This window comes from Oryx dammah, unplaced genomic scaffold (genome assembly GCF_014754425.2).
Source record: "Oryx dammah isolate SB20612 unplaced genomic scaffold, SCBI_Odam_1.1 HiC_scaffold_12, whole genome shotgun sequence".
Lineage (NCBI taxonomy): Eukaryota > Metazoa > Chordata > Mammalia > Artiodactyla > Bovidae > Oryx > Oryx dammah.
In genome coordinates this window covers 63,438,053-63,460,413 of record NW_024070196.1, presented here as the reverse complement: position 1 = coordinate 63,460,413, position 22,361 = coordinate 63,438,053, and the positions used below count along the sequence as shown (strand labels likewise).

Here is a 22,361-nt window from a genome sequence, read left to right as displayed (position 1 = left end):
GAAAGTGAAGTCACTCAGTCATGTCCAACTCTTTGCCACTCCATGAACTGTAGCCTAGCAGGCTCCTCAGTCCATGGACTTTTCCAGGCAAGAGTACTGGAGTGGGTTGCCATTTCCTTCTCCAGGGGATCTTCCCAACCTAGGGATCGAACCTGGGTCTCCTGCGTTGCAGGCGGACCCTTTATCGTCTGAGCCACCAGGGAAGTCCTACCAGAAAAATTATTTAAAAACTGTAACACTTATTTTTATTTGTCGGATCTGGGAACACTAGGCTGGGTTCAAATTTGAGCCTCTGCTTGTAGGCTGTGTTCCTACGGGCAAGTTCTCTCTTTTCTCTTTCTCCCTCCGTCCCTCCTTCCTTTCTCGTACTCGCTCCTTTTTCCTTCCTTCCCTTCTTTCTTTTTATTCCCTCTCTCCCTGCCACTTTCTTTTCCACGTCAAGTCCTTTCATCTTAATCTTAAATGTGCAGCTTGATGGCTTTTCCCGTATGTATTATTGTTGGTCAGTGGCTCAGTTGTGTCCAACTCTTTGCGACCACATGGACTGCAGCACTCCAGGCCTCCCTGTCCATCACTGACTCCTGGAGCTTGCTCAAACTCATGTCGATCGCATTGGTGATGCCATCCAACCACCTCATCCTCTGTCGCCCCCTTCTCCTCCAGCCTTCAATCTTTCCCAGCATCAGGGTCTTTTCCAAAGAGTCAGCTCTTCGAATCAGGTGGCCAAAGTATGGGAGCTTCAGCTTCAGCATCAGTGCTTCCAATGAATATGACACACTCCCACAACCACCACCCAGAAAAGGGACATGCTTCTAGTGTCCCAAGAAAAATTCCTTGTGCCCCAGAAGTAAGCATGTTTCCCATATCCTCAACCACCATCTGCTAGTTTCACCTCTTCTACATCGTGTGGGCTCTTCCCTCCCTCTTCCACTCAACAAATTGACTATGAGATTCACCCAGTTGCTGTGTGTGGCAGCATTTCATTTCCTCATTGCTGTGCAATATTCCATGGTGTGCATTGTCTGAAAATATCACAATTTGTTTACCCATTCTCTAACTGATAGGCATTTTGGTTGTTTCTGCTTTGGGGTTATGAATGTTCTTGTACAGTCCTTTTGGGTGGTGTTTGTCTTCATTTCTCTTGGACATGTACATAAAAGGAGGGTTGCTGGGTTTTAAGATAGACATATGTTTAGCTATAGTGGATACTGGGAGCAAGTTTTTGAATTTCAACTATGAAGAGAAAGTTGATCGTGACCCTACCTACTATTAGGGTTGCTGCGAGATTAAATGAGATAATCTAGGCAAAATATTTAGAACTAGCACATTGAAATTCACAAAACCCAAATCATTGTTGGAATGGGGAGGGCACAAAGATGTCTAGCTGACTTTTGCTAACTTTTAAGTGTTCCCATAATGAATTAGAGGCACAAGCAATTTCCTAAGGTTGTGAGACATAATAGTGATACATGGGACTCCCCAGTGGTTAAGAATCCACCTGCCAGGGCAGGGGACATGGGTTCAATTCCTGGTCCAGGAGGATTCCATATTCCTTGGGGCAATTAAGGCCTAGAACCCATGCTCTGCAAGACCAGCCACACGCAATGAGCAGCCTGAGCACCACAATTAGAGAGTAGCTCCCATTCACTGCAACTAGAGAAAGCCTGTGCGAAGCAACAGAGACCCAGTGTAGCCATAAATAGATAAATGTGACCCATGACATTTGTTTAAAAAACGCAAATAAAATGGAATCATATAAGCAAATGGTGGAGTTCACCCCATCTTCTTTATTATTTAAGAAAAATGGAGTGCACTACTCTTTTGCATTTTCTTATGTTATCTGTACATTGTTATTTGAGGGTGCTGAAGGTAGGGGGTTAGAGGTTGGACTTTCAAAGCTAACCCAAAGGGTGACTCACGCAGGGCTGGCTGGTACCTGTCCCTGGGCCTCAGTCTCTCCATCCGTACAGTGAGGTGCCTGATGCACTCTAGGCTCTAATAATCACTGCTCCAGGTCCAGTTCTGGCAGAGGAGCGACCTGGCGTCCAGCCACGCCTGTCTCTGGGATAGAGGAGCAAAGACCTACCCATCTTTTTGGCCCAAAGAGGCATGGCCCTGAGTCTCATCCTTCTGGCATCCCAGAATGCATTAGGCTGGCTGGCTGGCCCCAGGAGCTCTTGTCCTATACCTCTGACCTCCCCTCAGGGGCCGCCAGGCTGACCACTCCCCCACCCCCTCAGGCAAGATGCACAGTGGTTCAGGAGGCCGCCGTCCCCTCCCCCAGGGTGGCAACAGGAAGAGGGAAGAAAGAGGATCGTCTCCAGCTGGCCCGGGAGACAGATCTCTCTGTGCCCATCAGCCCTCCAAGAACCCCCCTTCTTCCTCCCTCCTTCTCTGAGGCCTGTCCATGGGGACTCGGGGTCAGCCAGAAAAGTCAGGCAACTTCTCAGGGACCAGAGAGAGGGGAGGTGAGGTCTCCCAACCCGGCCAGGATCCAGCCCCTGAGAGCGGCAGCGGGTGCCCAGCCCCCCCCCCTCCCCGGCCGTGCCCTGTCCATCCCTTCAGACTTTGACCCTGAGCTCCAGTTCGGGCCGAGGACAGGACGCCCCAGAATCGGGAGCCTCCCTTCAGGAGATAGGACCCTGGGCCCACAGCAGCTGCCTCTTTGCTGCAGAGATTTGGCACGCCAGGTGACTGGGGACAGGGGTGGGGGCACAAAAGATCTGAGCGTTCCTCCCGGTGTCGCCAGAGAAGGTCCACGTTAGAGCCCGAAGCAGGTGACAACCTTGCAGGGACCACAGGTAAGTGCCTTCACCTCTCCAAGCCTCAGTGTCCTCATCTAGAACATGGGGATCATAACTCACCTCTTTTAGGGTTAACCTGGATATTAAAAGAGGTGATGACTGCAGAGGGCTTAGCACAGAACTGGGCATGTAGCAAGTACTCAATAAAAGGTTAATTATTATTATTTGGGGGGCTGGGAGCGGTGGCCTGGTTATCCAGCATTGATAGTATATGTTTCATTTTAAAAATAAACTCTGAAACTTTATAAGAGGTAGCCATAGGGAGCTGATTATATTTATTCAGATAACTCACCTGTGACTTGATTTAAAAAAAAACAAACAAGTCTTTCCTGTTTTTTGCACATGCAGCTATCAAAGGCATGAGCTGCTGCAAGGTCTGTTCTAGGGACAAGGGAGGTTATAAGCAAACTATTAGAAGACTGGAAAGTAAACAGACACTGTCATGTCAATTTCTTGATGGCTGCCTAAGAGATCTATGGTGCAGCCCAGGAAGCTCAGACAGAACTGGGTCCGGCTAAAGTCTGTGCCACACTGGCTGTGTGACTTTAGGGGAGTGACTTCCTCTTTCTGAACCTCAGTCCCCAGTCTGTAGAACCTCTCAGAGCAGTTTCGAGGATAAAGAGGATGTCTGTACTGCTTCTATGTGTGTCTGGCAAGTGGCATACGGCCAGAATTCCCTTCATGCTCCACGTATAGGTAGATATTTATAATTACACACACACACACACACACACACAAATCTAACAACCCCAGCTGTTTGTGTCTTCCTGAATGTACACTCCAAGCATGTTTGGTTAAATTAACAGCATAAAGCAGAAAACAGCAACACTAATAGAAACATCAGTAACAATAAGAAAATGGTTGAAGGATAACAGAGCTGTGTGCAAACCGAGTCAAGGAAATAATTATCAACATGCATAAATGATTTCACCCAAGGCTGGCTCTGTTAGATCCTACAGTCTGACTGCCGATTCTGATAAGGACCTTATCCATTTATATTCCACTTTAATACATGCAGAAATACACAGTTGCTGCAATTAGTATCAAATCTGATTCATTTATTCGATTGAGATAATTGACTTAGGACACATTTTTCCTTTAATTCTGTGCCTACCACCAACACACTAAAAATTCCTACACTCATTGAATTTCATGTTTGGTGTTTTTTTTAATGCAGAAAAAAAAGAAAGCAAACCCAGAAGCTTTGGCTGTTACTCTTCACCTGCTTGATTTCATGTTTCTTTTTTTCAAATCGTGGGATTAGCACATAGCCTTGTGAGTCAGGCCAGCCCGAGCTCTGCTTCTTACCAGCAGGTACCTGAACCTCAGTCGCCTCATCTGTAAAATGGGCATGATGACAACCCCAAGGGCTGTTAGAAGATTAAAGGAGATAATGCATGTCAAGTTCTTAGCACGATGAGTGACACATACTAAGAGTTGAAAAGCTCACAGCTGCTACTGTTTCTCCCCATTGCCAGGTTTTTCCTTTCACAGAGACTTTTTAACCCCAAACTCTACAAATCTTTTGATCACAAATGTGTGAGTTTGGCTGAGTGGACCCTCTTTCTGTGAGCTCTAGTTTCTTCTTCTGCATGATGCTATCGTGCTTATCTTTAAGATTTTAGACGCTGGAGAAACTGAGCTCCATGCTGTTACCTGTCCCTCTTTGTAATGGCCGGTAGGTTTTAGAACTTGCTCTGGGTCCTGCCTCATGTTCTTCTCTTGGGCACCTGCCTTCGATTCCAACCAGAGGCTTTGCCATCCCTGAGCAGCCTTGTTATCGGAGACATGCCACGTGACGGCTTTGGTCTGAAGTCTCTTTCTCCACGCCCAGAGATCTCTCACTCAGTCAAGTGAAGTGACTTACCCAGGGTCACACAGAGGGTGTGTGCCAGGCTGCTCAACCCCCAGCCTGGGCTGTCACTGACACCCCTCCATACCATAACACCTCCTCATTACAGGGAATTTTGGAAAATACAGGAAAAGCCTCTATTCCAGCCTTCTTCTTGTCAAGGTATGAAAGTGGTCAAATCTCCAGAGCCTATGTAGAGATGGAAAGCCCAGAGAGGGGAAGTAATTTGGCCAAGATCACACAGCAAGCCAACAGTGAAGCCAGATCTGACTCCCCTTGCTGTCTTCTCCTCCAGACCCAATGTTCTTTCTCTTGTTATTCTCAAGGTGCAGGGGACAGAAAGAGGTCACTACAGACTGAGGCCAGGCTCCATACCAGGAACTTTCACCAGGCTAGTTATTCAGTCTTTAGGCTGACCCGGGAGACGGGGGTTAACCCTTTTTCATGGCTGAAGGGATTGGATCTCCTGAGGCAAGGGGTGGAGGAGACGGTGAGGGGGTCCCCGAGCAGGTCCCCTGCCATCAAAACCAGGCTCGCGGCTAGAAGGAGAATTACCAGAGGACGATGCTTTTCCCTTTTTTGGGTTTATCTCCAACTTGGCTGCTGAAACCCCAACAGAGTCCAGTTCTTGTGGGCTGGAGCCGTTTTCTCCTTTATAAAACTAGGCCATATTGAGAATGTCCTGCCGTTCAGGGCCACGGGCCGCAGTTGCCCTTCCGGGCACAAAAAGTCCCCTTGTTCTGCCTTAGCAGGAGCCGGCAAAATATTTCCCTGCTGTGCATGGACCAAGCAGCTTCAAGGTCAAAAGCTGCTAGGTCTTCTAAATTTCTGAGGAGAAATTAGAAATTTAGCAGCCCAGTATCCCCAGGCAGGCCTGGAGGGGATGCATTCTGAAGGTCTGAGTTCTGAGGCCAAAAAATGCATCCCAGATGCTCACAGCTGCCAGCCTGGCACACAGTAGGTGTGCAGTAGATGTGTATCGAGTTTACGTGAATTAAAATGAAATCCTGGCAGCACCATTTACTGGCTGTGTGAACTTCTGTTAAGTTACTCCACCTCTCTGAGTCTTTGTTTCCTTATCTGTAGAATGGGATCAATAACACCAGCCCCTAAATCTTAAGAATGCAGGAGATTTAGGTGCAGTGACGCACAAGAAGTGTTTAGCACAGGGCTGGCCCACAGTAGGTGCCCCAGAAATGTCAGGAAATCGCTTCTTTTGCCCTGGACACTGTGTTAAGCTTTTTACATTTGCTGCCTTGTGAAAACTTCCATCTACTCTCTGAGGCATGAGTTAGTTTTCTCATTTCTCCAGAGAAAGAATTTGAGTCTTGAGAGGCATCTTACCCAAGGTCATAGCCAGCAGGCAGCAGAGCTGAGATCTGAGATTTGAAGTCCATTGTCCTAACCACTGGACTTCCCTGGTAGCTCAGATGGTAAAGAATCAGCCTGCAGTGTGGGAGGCCTGGGGTTCAATTCCAAGGTTGGGAAGATCCCCCCTGCCCCCAGAGAAGTGAATGGCTACCCACTCCAGTATTCTTGCCTGGAGAATTCCATGGACAGAGGAGCCTTGAGGGCTACAGTTTATGGGGTTGCAAAGAGTCAGACACGATTTATAAACTAAACACACACACAGTCCTAACCACCAGACTACCTAGCCAACAGCTGGGCTAGGCACTCTGCTGTGTACTTTTTATTCTCCCAGCCTGGGGACAGGATATTCGAGGAGGCTCCCCAGAGAAACTTGCATCATTTACTGGCTGTGTGACCTTAGGCAAGTGGCTTTGCCTCTCTGGGCCTCAGTTTTCCCCTGGGTAAGGGTCAACAAAAGGATCAAGTATAAAAAGGGCTGGGCAGTGTCAGGCATCTTCTAAGCTGTCAGTGGATGGTGTTGATGACAATGAAGGTGACGGTGATGGTGGCCCACCTCAACCCTTCCTTCCCGCAGGCTGGCACGATGCGCGTAGTCGTGATCGGAGCAGGCGTCATCGGGCTGTCCACCGCCCTCTGCATCCATGAGTGCTATCGCTCGGTCCTACAGTCGCTGAATGTGATGGTCTATGCAGACCGCTTCACCCCGCTCACCACCACCGATGTGGCTGCCGGCCTCTGGCAGCCCTACCTCTCGGAGCCCAGCAACCCACAGGAGGCGTGAGTGAGGGCCCTAGTGGGTGGTCGGGGTTGGTGGGGCAGAGTCTACAGAGAGGATGTCCCCTCTCAGGGTTCCTGTCCCCAAGAATGACTCTTCTTGGAGGCTTTGTCCTGACATGCTGTAAAAACAATACTAACACATATTAAGTCCTTGCTGTGTGCCAGACAGATGAAGGTTTTGTCTCCATCTCTTCCTTAAACTGGGTGGCAGTTAGTGCCCAGTGCACCCAGATATCAGGAAGACGTCTAAGAGGGTGGATTGATGTTCAAGGTTAGCAAAGAAGTGGCAGAGGTCATTGTTTCAGTTTAGAAACCACCAACTGCTTCAACACAGGAACCCTCAAATGAATATTGGCTTGATTAGAAGTTTCCTCTTCATGCCCATAAATTATGAAACCAATATTCCTGATCAGTGGGTGGCAACTCAGGGGCCTGACCTCCTTCCATCTCATGGCTCTGCCATCCTGCTCGTGGCTTTCGATGTTGCCAGGAGCCAGTGAATGAATGCAGAAGGAGAGAGCATGAGGGCCACCAGGGAGGAGTCTTTAGAGTCCATTGGCCAGAATGCAGCCACATGGCTGCAAGCACCCCTAACTGCAGCCACCCCTAACTGCAGCCACCCCTAACTGCAGCCACCCCTAACTGCAAGGCAGTCTAGGAAACGTGGTCGAGCTGTGTGCCCAGGAGAAAGATAAAGCATTTGGAAGCAGTAAGCAATGTCTGGGTGTTTATGGGGGGTTGGGAGCGGGTGGGGGGTATTCCCAGAGAGAGAGCCTGAACCACAGGACTCCCAGTCCCTAAAGCAGTCAAAGCTTTCATTTAAACTGGCAGCTACATGATCCCAAGCTGGAGGTGGGCTCCAAATATTAATAGTTGTGATGGAGCATTCTTTTTTGTCTTTTTTTTGCCACTTAATTTTTTTAATTGAAGGATATTTGCTTTACAGAATTTTGTGGGTTTTCTGTCATACATCAATAAGAATCAGCCATAGGTACACCCATGTCCCCTGTCTCCTGAACCTCCCTTCCATCTCCGTACCAATCTCCCTCTTCTAGATTGCCACAGGGCCCATGTTTGAGTTCCCTGAGTCACACAGTAAATTCCCACTGGCTGTCTATTTTACATATGGTACTGTAAATTTCCATGTTACTCTCTCCATACATCTCACCGTCTCCCTGCTCACCTCCCGCCATGTCCTTAGGTCTGTTTTCTATGTCTGTTTCTCCATTTCTGCTCTGAAAATTGGAACATTTTTAAAAAATGTTTAATTGAAGTATAGTTGATTACAATATTGTTTTAATTTCTGCTGTACAGCAAAATGATTCAGTTATGCATTTATATAATCTATATACACCCTTTTCTGAAAATATTCCTTTCCATTATGGCTTATCATAAGATATTGAGTATAGTGGGTGTGGTCCTCATGGTAAAGAACCTGTCTGCCAATGCAGGTGACATAAGAGATGCAGGTTCGATCCCTGGGTCAGGAAGACCCCCTGGAGGAAAGCATGACAACCCACTCCAGTATTCTTGCCTGGAGAATCCCATGGACAGAGAGGTCTGGTGGGCTATGGTCCATAGGGTTGCAAAAAGTTGGACACAACTGAAGTGACTTAGCATGCACATATTGAATATATTGTAGTTTCCTGTGCTGTTCAGTAGAACTTTGCTGTTTATCCATTCTACATATAATAGCTTACATCTGCCACCCCCAGTCTCCCACTCCGTTCCTCCCCAGCCCCCTCTCCCTTGACAACCACAAGCCTGTTCTCTGTGGTGGTGGAGGATCCTTTGTCCCTCTTCTTCCTTGTTAATGTTGAAATATGAAAACGTTTATGGAGGGTGATTAGCACTGGAGTCGCTGCAGAGTGAATGGGGTGAATTTCTGGATTTGGACACATCCTACCAGCCTGAGCACAGTCCCATGCAAGCCGACCCTTGGAGCTCTCTTGTCCAGCTCAGGGTATTAGATGACCAAGACTCTGGGGGATCCTTTCAGGCACTGGAACCAGCAGACCTTCAACTATCTCCTGAGCCTCATCGGTTCTCCCAACACTGCAAACATGGGCCTGGCCCCGGTCTCAGGCTACAACCTCTTCCGTGAAGCTGTTCCGGTGAGTGAGACATCTTTGGCCATGAACCGTACATAGAGCAGGGCCTTGATCACAGATCAAGGCGTGCCAAAGCAGGGTGGGAGGAGAGGGAGGTCCTTTAAGCCCCTTAGGCAGACTCCTGCTTCAAAACAGGCTTGCTTTAAGTTCTATCTTTGTGGGACTTCCCTGGTGATCCAGCGGTTAAGACTTCACCTCCCAAAGCAGGAGGTGTGGGTTTGATCCCTGGTTGGGTAGCTAAGATACCACATACCTCCTAGCCAAAAAACTACAACATAAAAGGGAAGCAATATTGTAACAAATTCAGTAAAGACTTGAAAAAACAAATGGTCCACATTAAAAAAAAAAAAAGTCTTGAAAAAAAGGAGAAAGAAATAACTAAGGTTTAAAAAAGTTCTATTTTTGCTTTAAAAATTATTTTTGTTTTCCATTTACTATTATTAAACTGCCTTCTAAGAGTATTATTTTAAAAAAGAGAGAGAGAGAGTGACTATTAACTCCATTATACAGACAAGAAAACTGAGTCTCGGAGAATTCAAGGTAGTCAGTAGTGAGGCCAAAATCTCCCCTTACTGGGTTGTCTGACCCTTCCCTCTGCAACTTTCCCCTATCATCCCTGGTGACTTTCACTGTCACCCCTTATTTTTCCTCCCCTATTTATGACCCTACCATATCATTCATTCTCAGCCTTATTCTTGCCCTTGCGTAGCACCATGGTTAAGAACATGGATTCTGAAGCCCCACTGTGTGGGTTCAAATCTCAGTGCCACCATTTATTAGCTGGGTGACCACAGACAACTTATTTAAACTCTCTGAGCCTCAATGGGCCCATCTGTAAAATGGGACTAAAAATAGCATCTACCTCAATGGGTTGTTGTGAAGATTAAATGGATTGGTATGAATAAAATGCTTGGAACAGTGCCTTACACATGGTAAACTTACATAAGTCTTTGTTATTATCAGTCTTGCTGATGTTCATCCATCTCTGTGCCACCTTCTCTTCTTCCTCTAAAGGACCCTTACTGGAAGGATATAGTTCTGGGATTTCGGAAGCTGACTCCCAGAGAGCTGGACATGTTTCCTGATTACAGGTAAGATTATTGTCATGGGTGAAGGAGCTGAGGTCACACAATTCAGATAGACTCATAGGGAATATGGTTTAATTGCTAAGTTTTGTCTGACCCAGGCTCCTCTGTCCATGAGATTTTCCAGGCAAGAATACTGGAGTGAGTTGCCATTCCCTTCTCCAGGGGATCTTTCCAACCCAGGGATCAAACTCTGGTTTCCTGCATTGGAGGCAGATTCTTTACTGACTGATCTACGAGGGAAGCCCAAATTTCCTGTTCCCTCCCAGGCCTAGAGCCCCTGAGACTCTGATCTCTCAGTGTTCTGTCCAACCCCTTCTGGAAACCCACCTATCCAAACTGTGCCTTAGACTGTGGTGGTAGGGGATATGGATACAGATCTCAAGCCCAGAAGTTCCATTTGTTGTTGCTAAGTCTTGTCTGACTCTTTTACAATCCCATGGACTGTAGCCCACCAGGCTCCACTGATCATGAGATTTTCCAGTCAAGAATACTGAGGTGGGTTGCCATTTCCTTCTCTAGGGGATCTTCCTGACTCAGGCATTGAACCCACATCTCCTGCATGGGCAGGTGGATTCTTTACCACTGAGCCACCAGGGAAGCCCTTGGAAGTTCCATACTACTATCCTGTTTTGTAGACGAGGGAACTGAGCTTCAGAAAGACCAAGTCACTTCCCCAGGTCACACAGCAAAGTGACCACAATAGAATTCCAACCCTGTCCAAAGCCCTCTATTCTTTTTTCTACAGCCTGATGCTTCTATGATCCTCTCCTCACCTTGCTCCATGTCTGAATCTTCTCTACAGATTCACATCAATTCCCTTTTGCACACCTCAGTGTCAAGGAGGGCTTTGATAGAAAATATTTCCTTGCTTTGAGCTGAAAATTGCTTCCCCTTGAATGTCACCTGAGGGTCCCTGCTCTACCCTTTAATGGGCCCAGAGAATGTGACAGCCACTCCTATTTGATAGCCTTCAAATACAGCTCTGATTCCAATCCTCTCTTCGCACCTTTTGCCTCTTGTGATTCTAGCTATGGCTGGTTCAACACAAGCCTGATTCTGGAGGGGAGGAAGTATCTGCAGTGGCTGACTGAAAGGTGAGATTTTCAGCTTTATTTTGAAGAAAGCAGCTCCCAGGAACGAGGGTTGTAGTGAATGACAGTTCATGGGATTTATCTTTGTACTGCGTGCGTGCTCACTCACTCAGTCATGTCCAATTCTTTGCGACCTCATGGAGTGTATAGCCTGTCAGGCTCCTCTGTCCATGGGATTTCCCAGGCAAGAATACTGGAGCAGATTGCCATTTCCTTCTCCAGGGGATCTTTCCAACCCAGGGATTGAACCCGTATCTCCCGTGTCTCTTGCAGGCAGATTCTTTACCCCTGTGCCACCTGGTAAGCCCTAAATGTTGATGAAAACCTTTAGGCTTGGTGGGAGCTATCCGTGGTCCTGACCACCTCTGTGCAGTAGGACAGTGCTTTCCACACCTGGTTGAAACCACTCGAGAAGATTTTACATGTGATATTTATTGTCAGCCTCACCAAAACCTGTGATGTTAGTGTAATAGTTTTAAATAGATTCTCCTAAGTTTTTCCAGATATATAGACATCACCATCAAGCATAAGTTGGCTTTTATTTTTATACCTCACATTTGTTTTTTGTCTAACTGCTCTGGCCAGTACCCCCAGAACAACACTAACTAATGCAGATGATAGTGGGTGTCCCTGTCTGGTTCCTTTTGTTGATAAGAATCCTGTAGTATTCTCAATTACCAAACATTAGCTTGAGAGCTATATCTGTATCTATATTCACAAACGTCATATTAAGGAAGATTCCATAAATTTCCTGTATGTTATTATTTTATTACTATTTAAAAATCTGGAATGGATGGTGACTTTCCTCAAATGACTTGGGAAGGTTTTAAAAATATGTTTCAGGACCCCATTTTATAGCTACTGATCAGATTCTCTGCAGTGGGGCTCAGAAATTTATATTTTTAAAAGTCCTCTGAGTGACTATAATCATCAACCAGGCTTGGAAGTCACTGTATCAAAACATGGTTACATCTCCTAACCTTAGGACACTCATGACTCCTGTCCAGCATCTCCAGGGAAGAGTGTCCCCAGTTTTTTTACTGATATCTTGAGGAAACTAGGAGGGTAAAGTAATTACGAGATTGTGCTTTAGCTTGTACAGTGTTTTACTTTCTATTCTCCTAATGTTTCTACTATATTCCTAATAGTGACTACATTTTTTTCCTCTGTGAAATTTAAGGGGAGAGGTGGGTGTCCCCAGCCTACCCCCTTCCTCACGCTCTGCTGCTGACAAAGGAGCATTCGGCATTGATCCAACCCTGCCCGTCCTCCACCCTGCATCTCGTCTCCTTTGATAATACAGAGCAGCATCACGGGTAGTAAGAGTTTCGGTTTCGATTGGGTTTTGGTCCCAATCCCATCATTGACTCACGGTACGACCTTCAACGAGGCCCTTCTTCCATCTCCGTCTGCTCAACGAGGGGCATGGACCATCTCAGGTTTCCCAAGGGAAATTTCAGAGGCCACTGGTCCATCAAGGTGCTAATGAACCGACTGGACTGTATAGTCATATTCTCAAGGAGCATCCTGCAGGACTAACATCCTCAAAAGGTTCTTTGGGAAATGTCTACCCCCCACCTGCCGTCCTCAGAGAACTGAATGCTTGATTTTTGGATGTGTTTGATCATCCCAGGTTAACTGAGAGAGGAGTGAAATTCTTCCTGCGGAAGGTGGAGTCTTTTGAGGAGGTGAGCTGAAGGGCCGGAAGGGGCTGGGTGTGGGAGAGAGGAAAAGAAGGGAGGCCTTTGCTTCCTGTTACAGGGTTGGGGAAGGCCTTCTCAGGCTCCCAGGGTTCCTGTGAGGCCTGTCCAAGACTTTAGGCCTATTTTTAACCCCAGAAGGACTCGGGCATTCTGCCTTGATGTGAGAGGCAGAAGCAAAGGAACAATGGAACCATGTGGCCATTAGGGGCTAATCTGTGTCTGGGCCTCAGTGGATTTTAGGGCCAGAGAGCTGGCTGCCTTTTCTCGCTATCAGCCATAGCCCACTCCTCAAGTTCTAGATGTTTGGCTGCTTCTTAACAACATCTGGATTGATGTTGATACAAAACAAAGTGACTTAGGTCCAGAGTGACACCACCATCTGTAATAATGATAGTAGCATGCACCATTAGCAGGCCCTGGGTATGTACCAGGAGCTTTGCTATATCACTCAATCCCAGCACCCAGAAAAGTGCTTAGCACATGGAAGACTCTTGGTACTTGCATGGGTGCACACTTAGTCATGTCCAACTCGTGGTGATCCCATGGACTGTAGCCCACCAGGCTCCTCTGTCCATAGGATTTTCCAGTCAAGAATACTGGAGGGGGTTGCCCTTTCCTCCTCCAGGGGAGGAGGGCATGGCAACCTGGGTTGAGGGGATCTTTCCAACCCAGGGATTGAACCTATGTCTCCTGCTTTGGCAGGTGGATTCTTTACCACTGAGCAACCAGAGAAGCCCCCTTGGTACCTATTAAAATAAAAGAGCATCTTCTCTAAGTCAAGCGCTGATGGGCACTTGGAATGCATACTTGAATTAGACACAGCTCTCATTCCCAAGGGGCTCAGAGTCCAGTGTGGCAAATACTAGCTTGTGAACAATACCAGTGTGTTTCAGGAGTGACCTGTAAGGAGAGTCACTGGGTTTGGGCTGGGAGTTTGGGTACCCATGATGCTACGTCTTTGAGTTATGGAGCATTGAATACAAATGCGTGGAGCTACGGCTTCCAGTGTGCCTTCTGCAGATGTCTTGGCAGAGAAGGAGGCAAGAGAATGAAATAAAAAGGAGGCAGGAGGAGGGAGAAAACTATCTTTGCATCCTTTCTGACTTCTTCTGGAAGGTTCCGAGAAGGGTTCCCCCTTCTGTAGTACTCCTTTCCAAACACATTATAGCATTTATATCACACTGGAACCAGCAGCCTATGAACAGATAGTACCAGCCCCATTTAATAGCTAAGGAAGCTGAACCTTGTGGAGGGCATAGGGCATTTCCGAGGTCACACAGTAGGTAAATGGCAGGGCAGTATTGGAGGCAGGTCCATGGATTCCTCATTCCTAGCTGTTCCACAGGGAGCAGGGAGCTGCAGGGTGGAAGAAGCCAAGGGATCCTAGGGTCCTCAACCCCTTTCAACCCACCTGCCCTGTCGATTGCTACCAGGTGGTAAGAGAAGGCGCCGATGTGATTATCAACTGCACTGGGGTGTGGGCTGGGGCGCTGCAACCAGATCCCCTGCTGCAGCCAGGCCGAGGGCAGATCATTAAGGTAAGTCTGAAGGTGAGGGATGAGCTCTTGCTGATAGATTGTTTCTGCCTGCTAGTTTCATCTGTAAAGATAGAGGCTGAATCGGGAACTTCTGAGAGAGGAACTCCGACCCGGTCTTCAGTGAATTTGCATGTTAAAGAAACAAGAAGAACCAAGAACACAACCCTCCCAAACATACTCCTTTTTTTGGCAGAGTTCTTAATCGTAAAGCATGTATATGCGTGTGTGTGTGTTCGTACACGGGAGCTGCATATGCCGGTATCAAAATAAAAAGAGCGTATGTTTATGAAATGTCTGCTAAATGCCAAACACAGACCCAAGCACTTCATCGTGTTAATTAATTTGACTCACAGGAACCTTTCGAGATGGGTACTATCACACCACCATTACCATCTTACAGATGGGAAAACTGAGGCATGGAGGGATTAAGTAACATGTACAAGTCCATACATATCATAGTAATTGGTGCAACTGGGATTAGAACCCAGGCGCCTGAGTGTGTAAGCATTGTTCCACCCCACCTCTCACTGTGTACATCTGTCTATGTGTGAGGCATGCCTATTTGTGAGTATGTGTGCTTATGTGTGCCCATGTGAGCATACACAAGTGCATTCATAGGTACGTGCGTTCCCAAGGTGAGTGAACGTATGTGTGCATTTATACGTGTGTTGGGTTTCTCTGTGGATGAGAATGTGTGATGCTTTGGGGACCAGGGGTGACTCTCCATTAGGACAGCTCTTCCTGCAAAAGTAAGCGGTCAAGTGCAGACTTGGGACAGAGGGGTCATGGGAGGGCCAAGGGATGACTGTGGCCACTCCTGCCAGAACATGTGGTCATAAAAGGACCAGGGGAAGGGAGCCCACTGATCTGACTCTCCTGATGAGACTTCTCTGTCCTCAATTAACAGGTGGATGCACCATGGTTGAAACACTTCATTATCACCCATGACCCTGAGAGAGGCATCTACAAGTCTCCATACATCATCCCAGGGTAAAAAAAATCTGACATTGTCGGGCGAAGGAGGGAGTACCTTCCTGTTCTTTTTATGCCCTTGCTGCTTGCTCCAGGGCTCTTGCTTAATCTTTTCAGGTTTTTTTTCCTCCAGTGTTTTTAAGTGAGGCTGAGCAAAAATTCAATCCCTGAGAAGGCAGGACTTAGCTTTACCTGGGCTTTATGTTGAACCTGATTTGGGATGACAGTAGCGATGAGGCTGGAGACGAAGGTAGTGGATGCGGACGGCAGTAACATGAGCAGCATTGTGAATGGCCATAAAGGGAGCGGTGGTGGGGCTGATGATAGTATTGTTGATGGAGGAATAGTGGGAGCGGGGATCAGTCCAGGTCAGTTGCTCAGTCGTGTCCGACTCTCTGCGACCTCGTGGACTGCAGCACGCCAGGCTTCCCTATGCATCATCAACTCCTGGAGCATGCTCAGACTCATGTGCACTGAGTCGGTGATGCCAGCCATTCCATCCTCTGTCATCCCCTTCTCTTCCTGCCTTCAATCTTTCCCAGCTTCAGGGTCATGTTGTTATAGATGAGATCAGTGTGGATGATGGATGGTAGTGAGTGGGAACTGGGGGTGGTAGTTGGTGCTGATGTAGACGACACTATTCGTGTTGACTGTTACTAATGTGGCAGGGACTTCCCTGGTGGTCCAGTGGCTAAGATTCGGTGCTCCCAATGCAAGGGGGTCGACTTTGATCCCTGGTTGGGGAACAAGATTCCACATGCCACAACAGTCAAAGATCCCACGTGCCACAACTAAGACCGGGTGCAGCCATTTTTGGAAACGTGGCAGTCACAACAGTCTCAAAGACCACGTTAATGGTGTGACTGTGCTGACTGCCTCGATGGCAATTTTAGTGGTGTGGCAGAGAGGACAGTGCTTATGCAATGCGAATGGTGGTGGTAGAGATGGTGAAGGGAGTTGATGGTGATGACATGTTAATGGTAGCAAGAAAGGCAGTAGTGAAGATGATGTTGTTGATGGAGAAGAGAGTATTTTCCCCAATATTGCTGAGATGTCATTGACATATAACATTGTGTACGTTTAAGATGTACAACATGATGATATAATATATGTATATACTGTGAAATGATTACCACAATAAGGTTAGTTGACACATTCATCACATCACATAATTATAGTTTTGTGTATGTAAGTAGATACATAACATATGTATGTAGATCTTGGTGAGAACATTTAAGATCTACTCTCTTAGCAACATTCAAGGATATAATACAGTATTGTTAACTATCATTATCATACTATACATTAGAAGGGATGACAATAAAGACTGTGATGTTCATGGTGAGGGTGGAGGTGGTAGCTGTTGATGGTGATGACAATGGCAATTGTTTAGGGTTTTTTGAGTTTTTTATATTTTTTAGTTTTATTGAGTCTAGTTGATTTACAATATTGTGTTCGTTTCAGGTGTACAGCAAAGTGATTCAGTTTTACTTACACATATATTCATCCCTTTTTAGGCTCTTTCCTCATTTATTGTAGCACAGAATATTGAGTCGAGTTCCCTGTGCTACACAATAGGTCCTTCTTGGTTATCTATCTTATAGTGTGTGTACGTGCGTGTGTGTGTTCATCCCAAGCTCCTGATTTATTCCTTCCCCTCCATTTCCCCTTTGGTAACCATAAGTTTGTTTTCAATATCTGTGGGATTATAATGTTGATCCAGGTAAATACGATGATAAGGGTGAGCACGGTAATGACTCCTCCCCCCTTATCTCAAAGGCTTCATTTTCCTTCATCTTTGACCTGTTCACTTTATCCAGGCTCCAGGCAATAACTCTTGGCGGCATCTTCCAGCTGGGGAACTGGAGTGAGACAAATAACATCCCAGATCACAACACCATTTGGGAAGGCTGCTGCAGACTGGAGCCCACACTGAAGGTAAGGTGGGGAGAGATAGTCTTGCTCTAGACCAGGATCCTAGGAAACTTGAGGGTGGGAAGATACCGTGGCTGGGACAATTGAGCAAAATAATTCCAAGAAGGGACTGACAATGGAAGTCCTGCTGTGGGCCAACGAAACCTATCCAGTCATGGCCAGGAGTCGCTCTCTCTTGAGGTGACATCCCATCCCCCAGACACCATAGGCTGTCTTCGTGTGGAGCAGATGTACTCGTTGCAGAAATCTGTTTCCACATGTGTCTGCTGGTGTTGAGAATAGTGACAGCGATGAAGGTGGGATGGAGTGGTTGGTGCTGGCGGTGAGGAAAGCTCATGGGACTTCCCCGGCAGTCTGGTGCTTGGGACTCCACATTTCCACTGCAGGTGTGTGGGTTCTGTCCCTAGTCAGGGAACTAGGATCCTGCATGGAGCATGGCCTGGCCAAAAGAAAAACAAATCTGAACGTGGTGATAATGATGGTGATGAGACCATACCATGGTGGTGGCTGGTGGTGATGGTGGCTAATAAAAAAACATGACTGGTGGTGGTGGTGACGTTCCAAAAGCTGTCTCGACCACCTACAAATGGCATCAGGAAAAAAAAAATCCAGAGTTGAATTACCAATGCTTTTTTTCCAGGATGCAAAAATTATCGGTGAATGGTCTGGCTTCCGGCCAGTACGCCCCCAGGTTCGACTAGAAAGAGAACAGCTTCGCTTTGGATCTTCAACCACAGAGGTATGTTTTCTTGGCAAGGAAAGCAATACCCTCTCCTGACACCTAAGAATGCAGTGGCATTCTGAGGAATAGTCATACTGACTTCAGGCAGGGGCCATAATGGCTAATAGCCCCTCCTCTATAAATGGGGAAATTGAGGCCCAGTGATGGTAAAGGACATGCTCAGGTTATACAGAGGGCAGTGCTCCCATCTGCTAAAGTCTGTGTTAAGTAGAAGGAAAAGGGGACGTTTACTGAGCAGCTAGTTTGTGTCCACGACAAGAATGACCCAATTGAGTCTCCCCTACAGCTCTTTGGGACAGGGACGGTTATCCCCATGCTTCAGATGGCAAACTGGGGTTCTCAGAGGTGGAATTCACTGGCCTCTATCAGACCAGTGGTGAGGGCAAGGCTGGGAAGTAGTTTGAATTTGAGTCCAGTGCTATTTCTCAGATGTCCATATTGGGTTACGCATCATCTCTTTAGGGCCCCCCTCATCTCCTCTCTCATAGGGTGGGAACTGGGCTTATCGAAAAGGTGAGAATTGTCTGGGGTTGAAGAAATCTAGGTCACCCTTCCTCCTTTATCCCGGTCATATGGTGTGTGTGTATGTGTAGGAGAGTTTTGTGTATGTAATGTATGTGTACAGAGAATTGTGTGTCCATCTGTAAGAGAAGTTGTCTGTGCAGGGGTGGGGTGGGGGAGTTGGGGGGAGAGTCACATATAGAATGTAACTCCCTGTTAACGGTTTCAGCTTTGAAAAAGGCCTCTGGGGTCTAACCTCTCCCGAGTTCACCTATACAGTACCCCTGGTTTTCTTTCCTCCCAAGGTGGGTAGGAGAATCTATTTATTAATACAGGAGGTTCAGCTGTCTGGAGCAGTATGGGAATGAGGAAAGTGATTTAGGGAACTTCAAATAATTTGATGTGGAGGTGAAGGAAATCTCTGATCAAGTTCTAGACGATTCAACTTTTTCTGTGCTGAGTGCTCAAAGCAGGTCCACTTCCTAAGTAGAAAAGTCTAGAATGTTGAACTCCAGTCCCCCAAACACCCACCCCTTACTGCTCTTCCTGGGGTCTGCCATCCCACCATGGTACCAAGAGAAGTTCTGATACCATCAGGCTTGGCCCAGGATTCTTCGGGAAGCTCCTAAATCTTCCAGGGCAGCCCAGAACTTCTCTCTTGCCTCTCCCAGGTCATCCACAACTATGGCCATGGAGGCTTCGGGCTCACCATCCACTGGGGCTGTGCCCAAGAGGTGGCCAAGCTCTTTGGGAAAATTCTGGAAGAAAGGAATTTGCTCAGGACACCACCATCCCACCTCTGAAGATGCCAGTGACCACCGCCTCCCCTCACTAACTCCCTGCTCCTCTCAGTCACTAAAAACTGTGCTCCATCACTTGCCCCACCCCTGACTTCTTTCTGCAAGAAGTACAAGGTGAAAGGAAACCACAAGGTTAATTCCAAGAAGTGAGTATGGCTCTTCCGATGGCCGAGGTATCTCTCTTGAGTCCACTTATGTGGTGTCATTGCTTCCTTTTTCCTCCTAAGTTGGGTAGCAGAATCTGTTAACATAGGAGGGTCACCTGTCTGGAGCAGGACAGCAGACACAAAGAAGTACAGCCAGAACTGTTACCCAGTGCGTTTGTAGAGGAAGGAAAGCTCAGAAAATCCAAGTGGTGAGACAGTTCTGCGTGAGGAGGGTTGAGGAAGCTTTGAGTGAGGAAGCTCTGAGTGAGGAGGGTGTGAGGAAGCTCTGAGTGAGGAGGGTTGAGGAAGCTCTGAGTGAGGAGGGTTAAGGAAGCAGTGAGGGAGGGTGTGAAGAAACACAGTAACAGAGGGTATGAGGATGGCTGAGTGAGGGTCTGTGTGAGGAAGCTCTGAGTGAGGGTCTGTGTGAGGAAGCTCTGAGTCAGGGTCTGTGTGAGGAAGCGCTGCATGAAGAGGGGTGTGAAGAAGCTGTGTTAAGGGAGGGTGAAAGTGGGAGTGTTTCCCAGATTCCCAACACTCAGGAAGCTCTGAGTGTTGGAGGGTAGAAGAAGCGCTGAGTGTGGAGCTCTGAGTGTGGCAGGAGTGAGGAATCTTTGAGTATGGCAGGGTGTGAGGTAGCTCTGAGGGAGGGAGCTCAGAGTTAGGGAGTGGAAGCTCTAGTGAGGAGGCTCTCAGTGAGGAAGGTTGTGGAGGCTGCTAGTGAGGGAGATGGTGTGGAAAGCCTGAGTGTGGGGAGTGCTGAGTAAGGGTTAATGTGGTGCAGCTCTGAGCGAGTGAGGATGTCGCAACCTTGGTGCAGTAAGGCCACAGAGAGCACTTGAGGGAGCGCTGGAACAGATTTCACGGCAGGAGGAGGCCAAAGAGGTGAGACACTGAACAACAGCATGTAATGCCTGTTCCACACCCATGCTAGAACCATGCTATCTTGATTACTTGTAGCTTTGTAGTAAGTTTTAAAATCCCAGCTGGGATTTTTGATAGGGATTTTGTTAAATTTATGAAGTCAATTTTAGGAGTTCTGATATGGACACCTTAATAGTTTTAAATCTTCAGATTCATGGTCATGGAATGTCTCTATTTTTTTAGATCTTTGATTTCTTTCAGGATTGTTTTATAGTTTGTAAATGTCTTGGACTCTTGTTAAAGTTATTCTGTTTTATCCTTTTTGATCCTATTGTGAGTAGAATTGTTTAATTCAGGAAGTGCTCTGTTTTCTGGCATGTGGGGGTAGGAATATTTGAAGTGGTTCATCATCAAATATTCTTGATTAATGGCGAATGATTCTATGTGATGTATCTAGATGTTCAAATGTCAAGGAATCAGAATACAGTAAAGTACCAACAGTGACTGAGTCTGACTGTAATCATGGAATCTGGACTGTAATCATGAGGAGCCAGAAGGGACTTCAGAATGTTCTAGAGCTTTGGGATTGGCCTCCTGTGTGCCTCCCACAGTACTCTGCATTCCTCCATCAATGCCCGTATGGCTCTGTGTCCCAGTGTGCAGTGTTTTCTCCACACTACACTATGCGTTCATGAAGATAAGGATCATGTCGTAATTCTTTTCTGCATCCTCAGTGCTGAATATCATACCAATATATGGTAGATATTCCATATGCCAAGACATAACCCATAACAGGTATAATGAGCAGACTTGAGAGTTTACCTATGTGTTGCTATGGGTTCCAGGCATACCAGTAATTGTCATGACCAAAGCTGCCATGTTTGTACCTCTTGACCCCACCCCTCCCTGACCCTACCAATTGGACCAATGCTGAACTGGACCAGTCAACTTCCTCTCTTGAGATTCTGAAAGTGGGACACTGAACAGCTGAGTCAGCTATGATTGCAGAGCTGAACCCTGGTGAGTGGAAGCCATATGCAAGGTTAGGTACATGCAGCAGCCACGAGGGGGCAGAAGGAAGCCAGTCTGCAGAGAGGGACAGAAACCAAGGCCTCAGATCCAGAGAGGGCTGGCTCCAGCCCTGGTGGCTATTTTGCAGTTCCATTTATTTCAGAGAAATTCCCAAGGCTGCAAACTGGTCGCCCATCAACCAAATCTGGCCTACAGATGAATTTTATTAGACTCACACATTTAAAATTTTTTAACAATCCAACACACTAAAGTTAAAAAAAATTTTTTTTGGTCTAGCATTCAGTATTTTGGAGATTTCACATAAGAATCCAGATTCTTGTCTTGAAAATCAGGTGACCTCATGGTACAACAATATCAGTTGGAGCTGAGTAGCAGCCACTGCCTTTGGACAGGGCCCATTCCTGTACTCTGCCACAATCGTCCCCTCTTCCTGTTGTTCCTTACACTTCTGTTTCCCACATTTATATTGCCCAGGAAGTTAACTACTGTTCCCAGTCTTATTTTAAACTTTTACTTCTTAAAGCTGTTCTATTCCTTGCAACTATAACAGCCTTCATGAGAACTCTGTGTCAAGGTTTCTCTTGGCTATCTCCCATCCCACCATCATTGCCTTCCTTCTCTGTACTAACAGAATCTCAATTTTGTGTTCAAGAAGCTCTGGGTATCCCTTGATCCAGTGGGAGGTAGGCCCTTCCTTCCCCAACTAGGGGAGATCTCATGCTGGGACTGGCATGTGACCCAGGTCTGACTAATGCAAAGCAATAGTAAATCTGTAGGACTTCTCTTTCCAGCCAAAACAACAGACTCTTTAGGAAAAAAACCTGTTGTGACTGCTCCTTCCCCATTCTACCTCTTTTGAAAAAAAACTTGATGCCTGGCACATTGGCAGCCATTTTGCCACCATGAGGTTTCACACTTAGGGTCAATGGCTGACGTGCAGAGGAAGGTGGGGAGGGAAAACAACAAAAAAAGCTGGGTCCTTGATGACACTGTTGAGCTGTGGAACCTTCCCTGGAACTGTCTGACTCTGGGCT

At 46.9% G+C, this 22,361-nt stretch overlaps 1 protein-coding gene across 5 annotated transcripts; it reads left to right on the top strand.

Annotated features, from left to right (window-relative positions):
• Positions 1–2,572: 2,572 nt before the first annotated feature.
• DAO (D-amino acid oxidase) lies at positions 2,573–20,809 on the top strand. 5 transcript variants are annotated; one of them, XM_040250941.1, is made up of 12 exons: positions 2,573–2,801; positions 6,602–6,804; positions 8,804–8,918; positions 9,930–10,006; positions 11,032–11,097; positions 12,728–12,782; positions 14,231–14,335; positions 15,243–15,325; positions 17,128–17,245; positions 17,883–17,981; positions 19,157–19,755; positions 20,071–20,809. In XM_040250941.1, the coding sequence occupies exons 2-11, from the start codon at positions 6,611–6,613 to the stop codon at positions 19,286–19,288; spliced, it is 1,044 nt and encodes a 347-aa protein (XP_040106875.1). In that variant the 5' UTR covers positions 2,573–2,801; positions 6,602–6,610; the 3' UTR covers positions 19,289–19,755; positions 20,071–20,809. The 5 variants fall into 5 exon arrangements, with proteins under 5 accessions (XP_040106875.1, XP_040106873.1, XP_040106874.1 ...); XM_040250939.1 differs by having other exon boundaries at positions 19,840–20,809; XM_040250940.1 differs by having other exon boundaries at positions 19,824–20,809.
• The last annotated feature ends 1,552 nt before the right edge of the window (positions 20,810–22,361 follow it).